This window comes from Anabrus simplex, chromosome 2 (genome assembly GCF_040414725.1).
Source record: "Anabrus simplex isolate iqAnaSimp1 chromosome 2, ASM4041472v1, whole genome shotgun sequence".
Classification (NCBI taxonomy): Eukaryota; Metazoa; Arthropoda; class Insecta; order Orthoptera; family Tettigoniidae; genus Anabrus; species Anabrus simplex.
Window position 1 is genome coordinate 1193173643 of NC_090266.1, and position 16620 is coordinate 1193190262.

The following is a 16620-nucleotide window of genomic DNA, read 5'->3' on the forward strand; positions in this document are numbered from 1 at the left end:
GTAAGTTATTCCAATCTCTAATTCCCCTTCCTATAAACAAATATTTGCCCAAATTTGTCCCCTTGAATTCCAACTTTATCTTCATATTGTGATCTTTCCTACTTTTAAAGACATCACTCAAACTTATTCGTCTACTAATGTCATTTCATGCCATCTCTCCACCGACAGCTCGGAACATACCACTTATTGCAAGAAATCAGCTTCATTTCCCGTTTCAAATCCTATTTACAATGAATCAATAACAGTAAATTTCCACCTTTTTGATACTTATATTTGCATTAAGCAAATCAATCAATCATATACAGTACATGTTTCATTCCATTTGGAACATCTTCGGCTGTATTACAACGCTTAGGTTAAATTACAAAGTATTTATCTTCTTAAGATCATCTTAATATTCTGCTTGTCTACTAATAAAATGTGTTTGAACAATAATTTCCCTTTGTCACTCTTCTATATTTTACAAGGATATTCTCTTCATGTGCTCCTTCCTAGGCGAATGTTGTTTGTTTTAATTTTATAAAAGTGTCTCTTGAATTCAATTAATTCAGCATCCCTGAAGCTGATTGCTGTCTTACTATTATTAAAAGAGCTTCCCCGGAATCTTGTTGTTGACAAAATCTAAGAGCGACGGCTGATGCAGCCTTCCATCTTGTGAAGTAACGATGCGCTGTTGCTCCTCCAAGAACACAAAAACATTAAGTTAGTGCCTGAAAGGGTTTCAGAAGAATGGATGTTGTGTTTTTGAGGGTCAACCACCATCTAAACCCCTTAGGGGAGAAATATTTTGAAACCGAGCTCGATAGCTGCAGTCGCTTAAGTGCGGCCAGTATCCAGTATTTGGGAGATAGTGGGTTCAAACCCCACTGTCGGCAGCCCTGAAGATGGTTTTCCGTGGTTTCCCTTTTTCGCACCAAGCAAATGCTGGGGCTGTACCTTAATTAGGCCACGGACGCTTCCTTCTCACTCCTAGCCCTTTCCTGTCCCATCATCGTTATAAGACCTGTCTGTGTCAGTGCGACGTAAAGCAACTTGCAAAAAAATACAATGAAACCTTGGAATGCAAGTAACTTGGTCTGCGAGGTTTTGCAAGACGAGCAAACATTTTAAATAAATTGTAACTTGATAAACGAGTGAGGTCCCGCAATACGAGCATCATATGTGCCTACGTTTTCCCCTCCCCTGTGCCTTTGTTGAATGGATGAACGAGGTTTTTGGACCTGTAGTGAAGAAATACCTTTCAGAAAATAATCTGCCGTTCAAAGTCTTGCTGGTTATGGACAATGCTCCTGTTCATCCTCCAGGCCTTGGGGCCTTGAGGACGACTTACTGGAGGAATTCAAGTTCGTTAAGGTTAAGTTCCTTCCTGCAAACACTACTCCACTACTCCAGCCTATGGATCAGCAAGTCATTTCGAACTTCAAGAAGCTATACACCAAAGCATTATTTCAGTGATGCTTCGAAGTGACCGAAGGAACAAACCTTACCCTCCGAGAGTTTGGGAGAAATCATTTCCCCATCGTGAACTGCCTGAAGATCATCAATAAAGCCTGGGATGGAGTCACCAAGAAAACTCTCACTTCCGCTTGGGGAAATCTGTGGCCTGACTGTGTACTTGGATGTGACTTTGAGGCGATTGTTGGTGAAAATGAAGTGTTGATGAAATTGTGTCCTTAGGGAAGACTATGGGATTGGAGGTGAATGACGTGGACATTCAAGAGCTGGTAGAAGAACATAGCCAGGAACTGCCCACCAATGGACTTATGGACCTGCATCGCGAACAACAGGAGGAGGTTATGGAGATCTCGTCCGAGGATGAGGAGGAGGGAACGTCAATGGAATCTCTCACTTCAACTGAGATTAGGGAGAAGTGCAAAATGTGGGAAACAGTGCAAAATTTTGTAGAAAAACATCACCCGAATAAGGCTGTAGTAGTACGAGCGATGAATCAGTTCAATGACAATGCAGTGTCACATTTTCATGAAATCCTCAAAAATAGGCAAAAACAGCAGTCATTGGACAGGTTCCTCATTAAGGTTGCGCGAAAAGAAAACAATTCCAGTGAGCCAACAGACAGCAGTGATTCCATTAGTGAAATTCGTGCTACACAGTAACTCTTCTCATGTCATCTCTCGTCTCTCTCACACCAACAATGTATCTGTTGTAAGGTAAAATGCATTTTAATTTGTTTCAAGTTATATTTTGTTTCCGAAATGGTATGCAAATAAATATTTGTGTGTTGTGGACGAATCATCTGCGTTTCAATTGTTCCTTATGGGAAAACTTGCTTTGGTATATGAGTGCTTTGGATTACAAGCATGTTGCCGGAACAAATTATGCTCGCAATCCAAGGTTCCACTGTATATATTTTGAAGTATACGATATTTTACACCTAGGACATAACACCCTTATCGTAAAATTACAACTTTGTACGTCAACAGTTTTAGAGGGATGAATAATTTTGTTTATGGAGCTAACCTCATTTAACACATTAGGGTTGGAACATTAAAAATATTTCCTATTTCACACCTAGGATGTGGAATTGGAATTCTGTCTTTGTACGTTAAACCGTTTTGGAGGAAGGTGTTAATATATTTGTTTCCAGATCTTAACCCCCATTTACGTTAAACCGTTTCAGAGGAAGGAGTGAATATATTTCTTTTCGGATCTTAACCCCCATTTAAATCTGAGCGGTTAAATTTATTTCAAACCTTCTGTTATTTAACGCCTAGGATATCATTTGAAATTTTAACTTCATAATTCAAACGGTTCATGTTTGTGGGTTACTGTAGTCACGTCCTAGTTCGTGAACCATGGGCAACGGCTGAGTGGCCTAGTAAGTGGTCCTGAGAGTCGGGATACCAGTTGCTATGGAATGGGATTGGGCATCTCGGACATATTCTGAGTCGTGGCCCTCCTTGTGCTCAGGCGGCTAGGACTATACAATTCACCGGTGGTCCATAACCCGTTAGAGGAGAGATCCTTACTTGGACTATATGCAAGTAGGGCAGCATCCTGCTTCATGAATTTACCGAGCTCAGAACACTTTAAGCAAGCCTCGGACCTATGGGAGTAATGTAGTCCCACTCCCATTTGACAGGCGAGGGACTCCTTGGAAACAACTTGGCGAACGAAATGGAATTCGATGGGGAGCTATCAATATTAATGGGGCTTATGGAAGAAAGAAGGTAGAACTGGCTGAGTCAGCAAAGAGGATGCATCTGGATGTGCTAGGAGTAAGTGATATTCGGTTAAGGGGAGATAATGAGGAAGAGATAGGAGATTATAAGGTGTACTTGACGGGTGTTAGAAAGGGAAGGGCAGAGTCTGGGGTAGGGCTCTTTACCAGGAATACCATTGCATGCAACATAGTTTCTGTTAGGCACGTAAGTGAGCGAATGATGTGAGTAGATTTGTCAGTGGGAGGAATTAGGACAAGAATTGTGTCCGTGTATTCACCATGTGAGGGTGCAGATGAAGATGAAGTTGACAAGTTTTATGAAGCATTGAGTGACATCGTAGTCAGGGTCAACAGCAAGGATAGAATAGTGCTAATAGGCGATTTCAATGCGAGAGTTGGGAATAGAACTGAAGGATACGAAAGGGTGATTGGTAAATGTGGGGAAGATATGGAAGCTAATGGGAATGGGAAGCGTTTGCTGGACTTCTGTGCTAGTACGGGTTTAGCTGTTACGAATACATTCTTCAAGCATAAGGCTATTCACCGCTACACATGGGAGGCTAGGGGTACCAGATCCATAATAGACTATATCTTAACGGACTTTGAATTCAGGAAATCTGTTAGGAATGTAAGAGATTTTGGGGGATTTTTCGATGATACAGACCACTATCTGATCTGTAGTGAACTAAGTATCTCTAGGCCTAGGGTAGAGAAAGTGAAATCTGTCTGCAAACGAATAAGGGTAGAAAATCTCCAGGACGAGGAAATTAGACAGAAGTACATGGATATGATTAGTGAGAAGTTTCGAACAGTAGACAGTATGCAGGTTCAGGATATAGAAAGTGAATGGGTGGCATACAGGGATGCTGTAGTAGAAACAGCAAGGGAATGCCTAGGAACAACTGTGTGTAAAGATGGGAAAAGGCGAACATCTTGGTGGAATGATGAAGTGAGAGCAGCTTGTAAACGTAAAAAGAAGGCTTATCAGAAATGGCTCCAAACAAGGGCCGAGGCAGACAGGGATTTGTACATAGTTGAAAGAAACAGAGCGAAACAAATAGTTGTTGAATCCAAAAGGAAGTCATGGGAAGATTTTGGTAATAACCTGGAAAGGCTAAGTCAAGCAGCAGGGAAACCTTTCTGGACAGTAATAAAAAATCTTAGGAAGGGAGGGAAAAAGGAAATGAACAGTGTTTTGAGTAATTCAGGTGAATTCATAATAGACCCCAGGGAATCACTGGAGAGGTGGATGGAATATTTTGAACATCTTCTCAATGTAAAAGGAAATAATCATGGTGGTGTTAAAAACAGCCAAGCTCATTGGGAGGAGGAAAATGATGTTGGTGAAATTATGCTTGAGGAAGTGGAAAGGATAGTAAATAAACTCCATTGTCATAAGGCAGCAGGAATAGATGAAATTAGACCTGAAATGTTGAAGTATAGTGGGAAGGCAGGGATGAAATGGCTTCGCAGAGTAGTAAAATTAGCATGGAGTGTTGGTAACGTACCTTCAGATTGGACAAAAGCAGTAATTGCAAGCAAGGGAACAGGAAGGACTGCAACAACTATCGAGGTATATCATTGATTAGTATACCAGGCAAAGTATTCACTGGCATCTTGGAAGGGAGGGTGCGATCAGTCGTTGAGAGGAAGTTGGATGAAACCCAGTGTGGTTTCAGACCACAGAGAGGCTGTCAGGATCAGATCTTCAGTATGCGCCAGGTAATTGAAAAATGCTACGAGAGGAATAGGCAGTTGTGTTTATGTTTCGTAGATCTAGAGAAAGCATATGACATGGTACCGAGGGAAAAGATATTTGCCATACTAGAGGACTATGGAATCAAAGGTAGATTATGAAAATCAATCAAAGGCATTTATGTTGACAATTGGGCTTCAGTGAGAATTGATGGTAGAATGAGTTCTTGGTTCAGGGTACTTACAGGAGTTAGACAAGGCTGTAATCTTTCACCTTTGCTGTTCGTAGTTTACATGGATCATCTGCTGGAAGGTATAAAATGGCAGGGAGGGATTCAGTTAGGTGGAAATGTAGTAAGCAGTTTGGCCTGTGCTGACGACTTGGTCTTAATGGCAGACTGTGCCGAAAGCCTGCAGCCTAATATCTTGGAACTTGAAAATACGTGCAATGAGTATGGTATGAAAATTAGCCTCTCGAAGACTAAATTGATGTCAGTAGGTAAGAAATTCAGCAGAATTGAATGTCAGATTGGTGATACAAAGCTAGAACAGGTCGATAATTTCAAGTATTTAGGTTGTGTGTTCTCCCAGGATGGTAATATAGTAAGTGAGATTGAATCAAGGTGTAGTAAAGCTAATGCAGTGAGCTCGCAGTTGCGATCAGCAGTATTCTGTAAGAAGGAAGTCAGCTCCCAGATGAAACTATCTTTACATCGGTCTGTTTTCAGACCAACTTAGCTTTACGTTAGCGAAAGCTGGGTGGACTCAGGATATCTTATTCATAAGTTAGAAGTAACAGACATGAAAGTAGCAAGAATGATTGCTGGTACAAACAGGTGGGAACAATGGCAGGAGGGTACTCGGAATGAGGAGATAAAGGCTAATTTAGGAATGAACTTGATGGATGAAGCTGTATGCATAAACCGGCTTCGGTGGTGGGGTCATGTGAGGCGAATGGAGGAGGATAGGTTACCTAGGAGAATATTGGACTCTGTTATGGAGGGTAAGAGAAGTAGAGGGAGACCAAGACGACGATGGTTAGACTCGGTTTCTAACGATTTAAAGGTAAGAGGTATAGAACTAAATGAGGCCACAACACTAGTTGCAAATCGAGGATTGTGGCGGCGTTTAGTAAATTCTCAGAGGCTTGCAGACTGAACGCTGAAAGGCATAACAGTCTATAATGATAATGTATGTATTCAAACGGTCTCATATAAATGCATATTTTGTCATCATTCCTCACACACAACCCCCCCCCCCCCAGACAAAACCTCCTTGGGGCATATTGTTTTAAGTCCACTTCGTATTTGTATCCTCATAAATATAATTAAACTACTTTTATACCCCCTTAAGTTGATTCCACCTCCCCCCTCCCCCTCCACCGCCGCAAAATACATGTGCTTTTATTTTCAAAGGAGATTCCAAATATCAATTTTCTCATCCATAACATCCTTCATTTTCGAGATATAAGTATCCTCAAACAAAGAATTCAACTCATATTTCAATTCATTTATCTCCCCCACCCTTAATTGGGTTTTCCAGAAAAAGGAATATATGTTTCTTTTTTAAAAGGAGATTAAAAATACCAGTTTTCATATCTGTAATATGTGGTAAGTTTTTTTGATATACTGTAGACATGTTTTTTAAAAAATTAACCCCCTTTATCACTTTCCCTTATGAGAAATCTCAGAAAATAAATTATGCATGTTCCTTTACTTTTTCAGGAGATCCAAATACCAATTTTCACATCTGTAACATCTTCGGTATTTGATATATAAGTATTCTCATAAAAACAATTAAACACATTCTTCAGTTCTTTTCACCCTCCCCACCCCCTTAAGTGGATTTTCCAAAAAGAAAAGAATCCCCTTTAATGCTTCCCCTTAAGTGGAATTTCAGAAAACAAATTATGCGTGTCCCATTACTTTTGCAGGAGATCCAAATACCAATTTTCATGTCTGCAACATCTTCAGTATTTGATATATAAGTATCCTCATAAAAATAATTCAACACTTTCTTCAGTTCATTTCACACTCTCCACCCCCTTAAGTGGATTTTCCAAAAAGAAAAGAATGCATGTTTCTTTATTTTTCAAGAAGATTCCAAATACAAATTTTCATGTCTGTAACATTTTCAGTTTTTGAGATAGATATCCTCATAAAAAGAGTTCTACTCACTTTTCAATTCTTTTTAAAACTCTCTTATGTGAATTTTCCGCAAAAATATGTGTTTCGTAATTTTTAAAGGAAATTCCAAATACCAATTTTCATATCTCTAATATCTTCAGTTTTGGAGATACCAGCATCCCAATACAATTTTCACTTCTGTAATATGGTACATTTTTGAGATGTAAGCTTACTACAAGTTGCTCATTTCAAAAATTCACCCCCTTTAACACTTCGCCTTAAGATGATTTTCAGAAAATAAAATTATGCGTGTTCCTTTGCTTTTACAGCACATTTCAAATACCAATTTTCACGTCTGTAACATGTTACGTTTTTGAGATATATTGTAGATACACTAATTTTAAAAATTCACCCCTTTTATGACTCATATTTACCCCCTCCTAAAAAGATTTTCCCAAAACAAAAAATACGTGTTTCTTTATTTTTAAGGAAGATTTCAAATACCAATTTTCAAAACTGTAACATCTACAATTTATGAGATATCAGTATCCTAATAAAAAGAATTCAACCCCCTTTTCAGTCCTTTCTATCCCCCGCCCCCCCCCCCCCCCCAATGTTTTTTCCGATAACACAAAAATACGTGTTTCTTATTTTTGAAAGAGATTGAAACTACCAATTTTCACTTCTGTAACATGTTAAATTTTTTAGATATACTGTAGATATTACAAGATATTAGAATCATTCCGTATTGACGGTTTTCACTTTACAGTGGCAAAAAATGTAAGTATCCTCCTAATCAATACATCATATATTCCGTCATTAGACGGAGTAAACAAGTTCAGACATGTTTCGGCTCGTTTGAGCCATCTTCAGTGAAAAAAATTAGGGGGGTTGGAATAATTTACATAATATGAGTTGAAAAAATGCTAAAAAACATAATGAAAGCGCAAATGAAAAAACAAACAGAAGAGAGCCTATACGGAAACAAAATTAGCACAAATATACAATATTTACATCAATATGCAGAGCAAAAAACAACTTATTGTGACAAAATTCAGTGAAACAGTTGTTAATTTGAAATAATAATTGATACTAAAAACTGCGTTAACCTAAGAAACAAGGGAATGAGAAAACAAATGATGCAGATGGAAATGAATAATAGTAGCACATGGTGAGGTTGTGGACCTCATAGTTTACAAATTATTGGTTTATAAAAATGACAAAACAGTTTGAAATCGCTGTCAAAATCATCCTAGTGGAAACCCATCACATCAAATTGGTCAGGAGGAGAGCGGGAGCAAACATTTTGAGAGAAACCAAGCCTGAATTAACCTGCAGGCGAAAAGCCTGTGATAAGGAGAAAAAAACCATGAAATTTAAGGCTTTAGAAATAGCAGCATTCTCAATATCTTCTCAATCTAGCGGTCCCTTTCTTCATTATTGTTTCATAATGTTGGCTGGTGTTTTGCCTTATTATAGAGGGGTCGGAAGAGCCGCATATAAAAATATGAGAAGCTGTGTTAGGTAGAAGACAGATGCATAGTAAATTGTAGTAATCTAGTGGAAACCGTCAATGAAGTTCTAATGGTGTGCAGTAGGTGGTGTCCTCTCACTGCCTGGCTTTCTCAAAGCCACTAGAGAGGACACCACCTACTGCACACCATTAGAACTTCATTGACGGTTTCCGCTAGATTACTACAATTTACTATGCATCTGTCTTCTACCTAACACAGCTTCTCATATTTTTATATGCGGCTCTTCCGACCCCTCTATAATAAGGCAAAACACCAGCCAACATTATGAAACAATAATGAAGAAAGGGACCGCTAGATTGAGAAGATATTGAGAATGCTGCTATTTCTAAAGCCTTAAATTTCATGGTTTTTTTCTCCTTATCACAGGCTTTTCGCCTGCAGGTTAATTCAGGCTTGGTTTCTCTCAAAATGTTTGCTCCCGCTCTCCTCCTGACCAATTTGATGTGATGGGTTTCCACTAGGATGATTTTGACAGAGATTTCAAACTGTTTTGTCATTTTTATAAACCAATAATTTGTAAACTATGAGGTCCACAACCTCACCATGTGCTACTATTATTCATTTCCATCTGCATCATTTGTTTTCTCATTCCCTTGTTTCTTAGGTTAACGCAGTTTTTAGTATCAATTATTATTTCAAATTAACAACTGTTTCACTGAATTTTGTCACAATAAGTTGTTTTTTGCTCTGCATATTGATGTAAATATTGTATATTTGTGCTAATTTTGTTTCCGTATAGGCTCTCTTCTGTTTGTTTTTTCATTTGCGCTTTCATTATGTTTTTTAGCATTTTTTCAACTCATATTATGTAAATTATTCCAACCCCCCTAATTTTTTTCACTGAAGATGGCTCAAACGAGCCGAAACATGTCTGAACTTGTTTACTCCGTCTAATGACGGAATATATGATGTATTGATTAGGAGGATACTTTCATTTTTCGCCACTGTAAAGAACTGTAGATATGCTCATTCTAAAAGTTCACCCCCCTGTTTTAGTTCCCCTTAAGTGGATTTTCTGAAAAAAATTATCTTTGTCTCTTTACTTTTACAGAAGGTTCTAAATACCCATTTTTACATCTATGTAATATGTTACATTTCTGAGATACACTGTAGATATACCCTCACACCAGGCAAATGCTGGGACTGTACCTTAACTAAGGCCACGGCCGCTTGCGTCCCACTCCTAGCCATTTCGTATCCCATCGTCGCCGTAAGACACATCTGTGTCGGTGTGACGTAAAGCCAATTGTAAAAAAATAAATTTTAAAAAATTAGATATACCGGGCGAGTTGGCCGTGCGGTTAGAGGCGCGTGGCTGTGAGCTTGCGTCCAGGAGATAGTGGGTTCAAATCCCACTGTCGGCAGCCCTGAAAATGGTTTTCCGTTGTTTCCCTTTTTTACACCAGGCAAATGCTGGGACTGTACCTTAATTAAGGCCATGGCCGCTTCCCTCCAACTCCTAGGCCTTTCCTATCCCATCGTCGCCATAAGACCTATCTGTGTCGGTGCGACGTAAAGCCACTAGCAAAAAAATATATATATACGGAAGATATAGTCCTTCTAAACATTCACCCCCTTTGTTACTCCTGTTAACCCCCCATTAATTGGATTTTCCAAAAACAAAACAAAAAATATGTTTTTATTTTTAAAGGAGATTCCAAATACCAATTTTCATGTCTGTAACATTTCCGTTTTTGAGACATCATAAAAATTATTCAACTACCGAGCTCGATAGCTGCAGTCACTTAAGTGCAGCCAGAATCCAGTAATTGGGAGATAGTGGGTTCGATCCCCACTGTCGGCTACCCTGAAGATGGTTTTCTGTGGTTTCCCATTTTCACACCAGGCAAATGCCAGGGCTGTACCTTAATTAAGGTCATGGCCGCTTCCAATTCCCAGGCCTTTCCTATTCCATCATCGCCATAAGACCTATCTGTGTCAGTGCGACGTAAAGCAAATAGCAAAAAAAAAAATTATTCAAATGCCTTTTCACTTTTTTTCACCCCCCTTCATTGGATTTTCTAAAAACAAAAAAAGATGTGTTTCTTTATTTTTAAAGGAGATTGCAAATACCAATTTTTACATCTGTAAACTTTAAAGTTTTTGAGATATAGGTATACTGATTTTAAAAATTCATTCCCGTTTTCACCCCCTTAGCGACGGAATACCCAAAAACCCTCCCTTAGTGAGCACCTAAACTCCAATATAAATATATCCCCAAAATTTCATTACATTATGTTCAGTAGTTTTGGCTCGGCAATGATGAATTAGTCAGTCAGTCAATACATGTTATATGTATATTTAGATTGCAACGTTTAACTGCCAGCTAAAAAGAAAGTTAGTCTTAACACGTTTAGATGGAACGTGCCTATTTTAGGCTTTAACAGCAGTTGCTTGCTGTACTAAATTGAGCCACGCCAGGAACTGCAAATTAAGAGCATAAGTGTCAATTCTTCTGTTAGGATTTCTTGATTGCATGGTGCATTCTGAAGGTATGGTCCTAACAGCTCAGATTTGTTTAGAATAATAGAGAAATAATCGCTTGGGTTAGTGGCGTGTAAAGTGTAGTCAGTTATTGTTCACTTTTGAGGAAGTAGGGCGAAGTCTTCGTAAGATGTAAAGTTTCCCTGCAATTTGTCATAATCCATACAACACAAACCGAAAAGGTACCAGTCTAGAGCTCTTTTATTGGTATAAAATGCAGACTTGCCAACTCTCTTGATTTAAGCGGGAGACTCCCGATATTTCGTTGTGCTTCCTGATTTCCCGATCGCCAGGACCGATCCCCTAATTTTCAGAGCAGTTTCATTCATTTCCATATTATTTTAAACTCTCGCGTGTTTCCTCTTTCTATCGATATATGGCTGAGTATGGCTGGTCGATAGTAGTTCTAATAATCACAACCGGATGGCAGTATGGGACATGGTGGCCAGCCGTGTGCTCCTCTCTGGTCTATAATACAGTCAAATATGCAATTAGCTCAATAATACGAAATGGAAATCGCAATCGAGTAACCTAACTTCAGAAGTAGCACACCATAGACGTCTACCTGGGGCGTGACCTGATAAGTGCTCGTGTTACGTCACGTAGCAGTGCTTCTTGGTTGTATGTCTTAATATTTGTTTTGGCCAAAATTCAAAAGGGAAATATGATGCAGTGTTTAAAAGCGATTGTAGGGAATAGTTTCTGTGTTTCAGTGAATCCAGGAAGGTACCAATGTTCACATTCTATACTATATGTAGGTATGATTTTTCAGTTGCGCATGGCAGGAAGTGTGATATATTCAAACATGTGCAAACGAAAAAGCATAAGGAGAGTGTCCATTGTGTAGAGAGAAACCAGAAACTGACTTTTCAGGTAAAAATCATGATGTAAATTCTGTGACGAATACCAAGGCTTTATTTACATCATATATTGTAGAACATAACCTGCCTGTAAATTGTGCCGACCATGCAGGGCCTTTGTTTCGCAAAATGTTTCCTGATTTGGAAATTGCTAGGCGATATGGGTGTGTTAGAACGAAAACTTCGGCTATCATAACAGAAATGTGCATGGAAGAAAGGGCGAAAATTGTATCACATTTGCAGGTGAATGCATTTTCTTTTTCTATTGATGGTAGCAGTAAAAGCGGCTTGAAAATATATCCTTTTGTTGTGAGATTTTTTAGGCCTGAACTGAATGAAATTCAGAGATGTCTACTCTCTGTGCCTAATTTAGAAGGGGATGCTACTGGAGCTAACATTGCCAGTCTTTTGCTCTCAACTTTTCAGGAATTCCGCATTCCATTAAAAAACAGCCTAGCTCTTGGTGCTGATAATGCTCCAGTAATGGTAGGATTAAAGAATGGTGTGGCAGGATGTTTGAGGCAGGAAAATAGTAACATAATCATCGTACGCTATTCTTGTCACCTAATTAATCTTGCTGCAGAGAAGGGTGCAGCATACTTGCCTGTAAATGTAGATGAAAGTATAATTCATATATTTTATTATTTGGTTTTCCATGGTTTCCCATTTTCACACCAGGCAAATGCTGGGGCTGTACTTTAAATTTTTTTATTTTTTTTATTTTTATTTTTTTTGCTATTTGCTTTACGTCGCACTGACACAGATAGGTCTTATGGCGACGATGGGATAGGAAAGGCCTAGGAGTTGGAAGGAAGCAGCCGTCGCCTTAATTATGGTACAGCCCCGGCATTTGCCTGGTGTGAAAATGGTGTACTTTAATTAAGGCCACAGCTGCTTCCTTCCCACTCCTAGCCCTTCCCTGTCCCATCATTGCGATAAGACCTATCTGTGTCGGTGCGACTTAAAGCAACTAACAAAAAAAAAAAATTATTATTTGGAAAGGAGTGCAAAGAGGAAAGAAAAGTTCATAGAATTTCAGACTTTACACAACACAGAGATCAGGAAAATTCTGAAGCATGTGCCTACTTGATGTTTATCACTAAGAAGGTATTTAGATAGGATTTTGCTGCAGTGGGTCCCTTTGGTTACTTTGTTGAGGAGTGAAATTGTGAGTAAGGACTCTCAGATGGGGACTTTGAAGACTTACAAAATTCGTAAGCACAGTCTAAGTGCAGATGTGTCTTGTTTGTTTGAAAAGGTGAAGCATTATCATAACATTTCACCACACTCCTCAGTTAGAAGGAAAACCCAGTAATCACTTTCACCCCCAAAAAATGAAACTACTGATGACACTAAGAGCAATGCTTTGTCTCGTGAAGAACGACTGTTCATGTTCGTTTCATTAAATTTACATAAATCTTTGTGCCTTTTCCTCTCAAGTTTTATGGATATCTTTGAGAATACAAACGAAGCTCTTCAGTCAAGTGTGCCGCACATCCACTTATTGAAGTCAATTTTGGAGGAACTATTGAAGAATTTGATGGGAAGGTTTGTGAAACCACACGTTATTAAAAGCTCCTCCTCTCTCCTTGATGTAGATTATCACACCTTCAGATTGGACAAAAGCAGTAATTACACCTATCTCTAAGCAAGGGAACATGAAGGATTGCAACAACTATCGCGGTATCTCATTGATTAGTATAGGCTAAGTTAGTAATGAACTCGATGGATGAAGCTGTACGCATAAACTGGCTTCGGTGGTGGGGTCATGTGAGACGAATAGAGGAGGATAGGTTACGAAGGAGGGGAATAATGGACTCTGTTGCGGAGGGTAAGAAGAGTAGAGGGAGACAAAGATGACGATGGTTAAACGTAGTTACTGACGATTTAAAGATAAGAGATATAGAACTAAATGAGGCCACAGCACTAGTTGCAAGTAGAGGATTGTGGTGATGTTTAGTAAATTCACAGAGGCTTGCAGACTGAACGCTGAAAGACATAACAGTCTATAATGATAATGTATGTATGTATGTATGTATGTATGTATGTATGTATGTATGTATGTATGTATGTATGTATGTATGTATGTATGTATGTATGTATGGTAGAGAAATATGAACCTTATCATTACTCTGTCTCAAAACACACCAATACTCTTTTTTTTTTTTTAGGAAAGCATTTCACAATATGTCCACAAATCTGTGGAAATATTGATTCACACTTTTGGTTGTATGGGAAATGTAGACACAAAATAAATATCATGCACTCTCAGAAATCTTCTAAAAGGGCAAGGAAAATTCATCAATTCCACATAGACTAGAAAAAAAAAATTCATTTGTCTCACTCTGCTCGTTTAATATTGGGCAGATATTCATTACAACGTAGAATCCTTACCTTATTCTGTATCACTACTCTCATCTCAGGACATGGGAATCTAGCTATCCAGAACTCACTGGTATATTCCAAAAGGAACCATTATACTAACTGAACCTGACATGCAAGGTTAAAGTATCCACCCAAATTCAGTGAAAACATGTGAGTGGACCATATCCTTACTAATGTAAAGAAATCTTCCAAAGATGCTGCATCATATGAATGAGGTTATCTACTTCCAGCGCTACAACTTTGATTTGTGAAAATAACAATGTGCAACTTTTCTTCAGGATTAAAAGACATTTTTCTCATACATTTTTATTTGCCACTTCTGACTGTTAACTTGTTTAAATATGGGTTGTTGTTTTTGGTTTTTTTACAGGTTATTGATGAATATAAAGAATATTTGTTGCCTCAGACACATCCTTTGTATAGTAGAGTTGTACGAGTTGCAACTAAGCTATTAGATGCCAATATAGATCTACCGCTTGTTCAGGATTATAAATGGACTATATTTATTATTGACCAACCTGAAATGAAAAATGCGTTTGTTCTTCCAGTAAGTACAATAGCTTTTCTTATTATATTCTTATTTTCCTGTGTTTGGTATTAGAAGGGAGAATAGTACTTCCCTCTTTCCATCAAGAAATTTGCACAAATACTGAAATATTTAAGGATATTCAGTTCATAATGTGATGTTTGCCCTTCATTTACATTTATACTGTAGAGTAACAGTTCATAGGATCATAAGAGTTGGTTAAACAGAAACAATTTAATATACTTTATGTATGTTTTGTGATTCATCCATGAAGATTAAGTGGTTATTATTTATTTTTTGAAATTTGCACTGCAATATTTGGTGTAAGTCATTACAGGAATCAACACTAAAGATAAATGATCTTTAAGTTCACAAAATAAATTGGTTACTTAATGTGAAGTCACTTAGAAACATTTGTGTACCACATGAAAAGAATTTGGAAACCTATGAAAACAAATAGACTTTTTTACCTCGGTAAAAGAGAAAGAAATTTGCTGCCATGCTGGAAAGATCTTGATTTTAACCAGTTTCGTACGATTTAGGAAAAATAATGGGAAATAGTCCACCTTGAAAAAATAAAATAGTTTAATAGTAATGCTGGGCTGAGTGGCTCAGGTGGTTGAGGCTCTGGTCTTCTGACCCCCAACTTGGGAAGTTCTATCCTGTCTCAAACCGATGGTATTTGAAGGTGCTCAAATACGTCAGCCTTGTGTCAGTAGGTTTACTGGCACGTAAAAGAACTCCTGCAGGACTAAATTCTGGCACCTCTGCATCTCCTAAAACTGTAAAAGTAGATAGTGGGACGTAAAAACAAATAACATTATTATTATTATTTAATAGTAACAGGAAATAGTAAGACTGAAAGTCTAACAAACAATGGGTCAGTGCATCAGCGCAGGAAAAGAGTCATGAAGTTGAAGCAGCACTAACAAACATGGACAGATATCAGAACGATGTAATACAACAATAACAGACTAGAAAGTTTTGCTAATCCCTACAATTTAGGGAAAAGCGCACAAAACATGTAGCAGGCGGATCAAAGAAACCACATAGTGAAGCGGTAGAGATGAGGAAATACAGATATATCATTAAGCAAACTGCGATATAACTACAATTTAGGGTAAATAAATTGCATTTAATTTCATTGAACACATAGAATTTTCCAGCATGTAATAAAGCTTAAACGAGCATCATTTTACTTAATCAGTGCAGTGATAAAAAATCAAGTATATGAATGTGAAACATAGTAAAATTTTAAAAATTAAACTTCACAATTAATTTCTTACAACAATAGGTAAAAGTTCATGTCAGACTTACAAGTCAAATTTAAACTAATTAAGGCTTTCCTAAATAAGCATACAGTTTGTTTCTGTAATGAGTGAGGACTTTTCCATACACTTTATCTTTAAAGTTCCCCATAAATCAGAATCCCAGTCAGTGATATCATAATCCTGATGACTCTATCCTGAGAAAATTAATTTAATGGCCCTTCATCTGTATGAGCGAGCAGAGTTTTCTTGGACATTCAATGTCAGTCAATTGTTCAGTGAATAACAAGTCATCCTTTTATCTTTGTGCATTCTTTGTTTTTTGTTTTCGATAAAATATGGGCCTATGACTTTGTAGGCATTTACTATCCACCATACCCTGATTTTCCCATCATGTGAGGGAGTTTCAAGTATGTCATAGGATTCCTCTGTGCTGTGAAATGTGCTATGCTGCAATGCAAGAGAGCTTTCTGGTCACAAAATGAGCTGGCCATATGTGGAGTAGTTTGGTCTAGGTGTTGAACCATACTTTACTTCATCCTAAATTACTTCCAGTATTA

General features: G+C 38.1%; 1 protein-coding gene across 2 annotated transcripts in view; it reads left to right on the forward strand.

Moving 5' to 3' along the window:
- LOC136863398 (metalloendopeptidase OMA1, mitochondrial) overlaps window positions 1-16620 on the forward strand; it is a 112539-nt gene that overhangs the window by 54409 nt on the left and 41510 nt on the right. For both annotated transcript variants that reach the window (XM_067139809.2, XM_067139810.2), the window contains exon 4: window positions 14637-14813. In XM_067139809.2, coding sequence (XP_066995910.2) covers window positions 14637-14813 — 177 coding nt within the window. The remainder of the gene's footprint in view (window positions 1-14636; window positions 14814-16620) is intronic.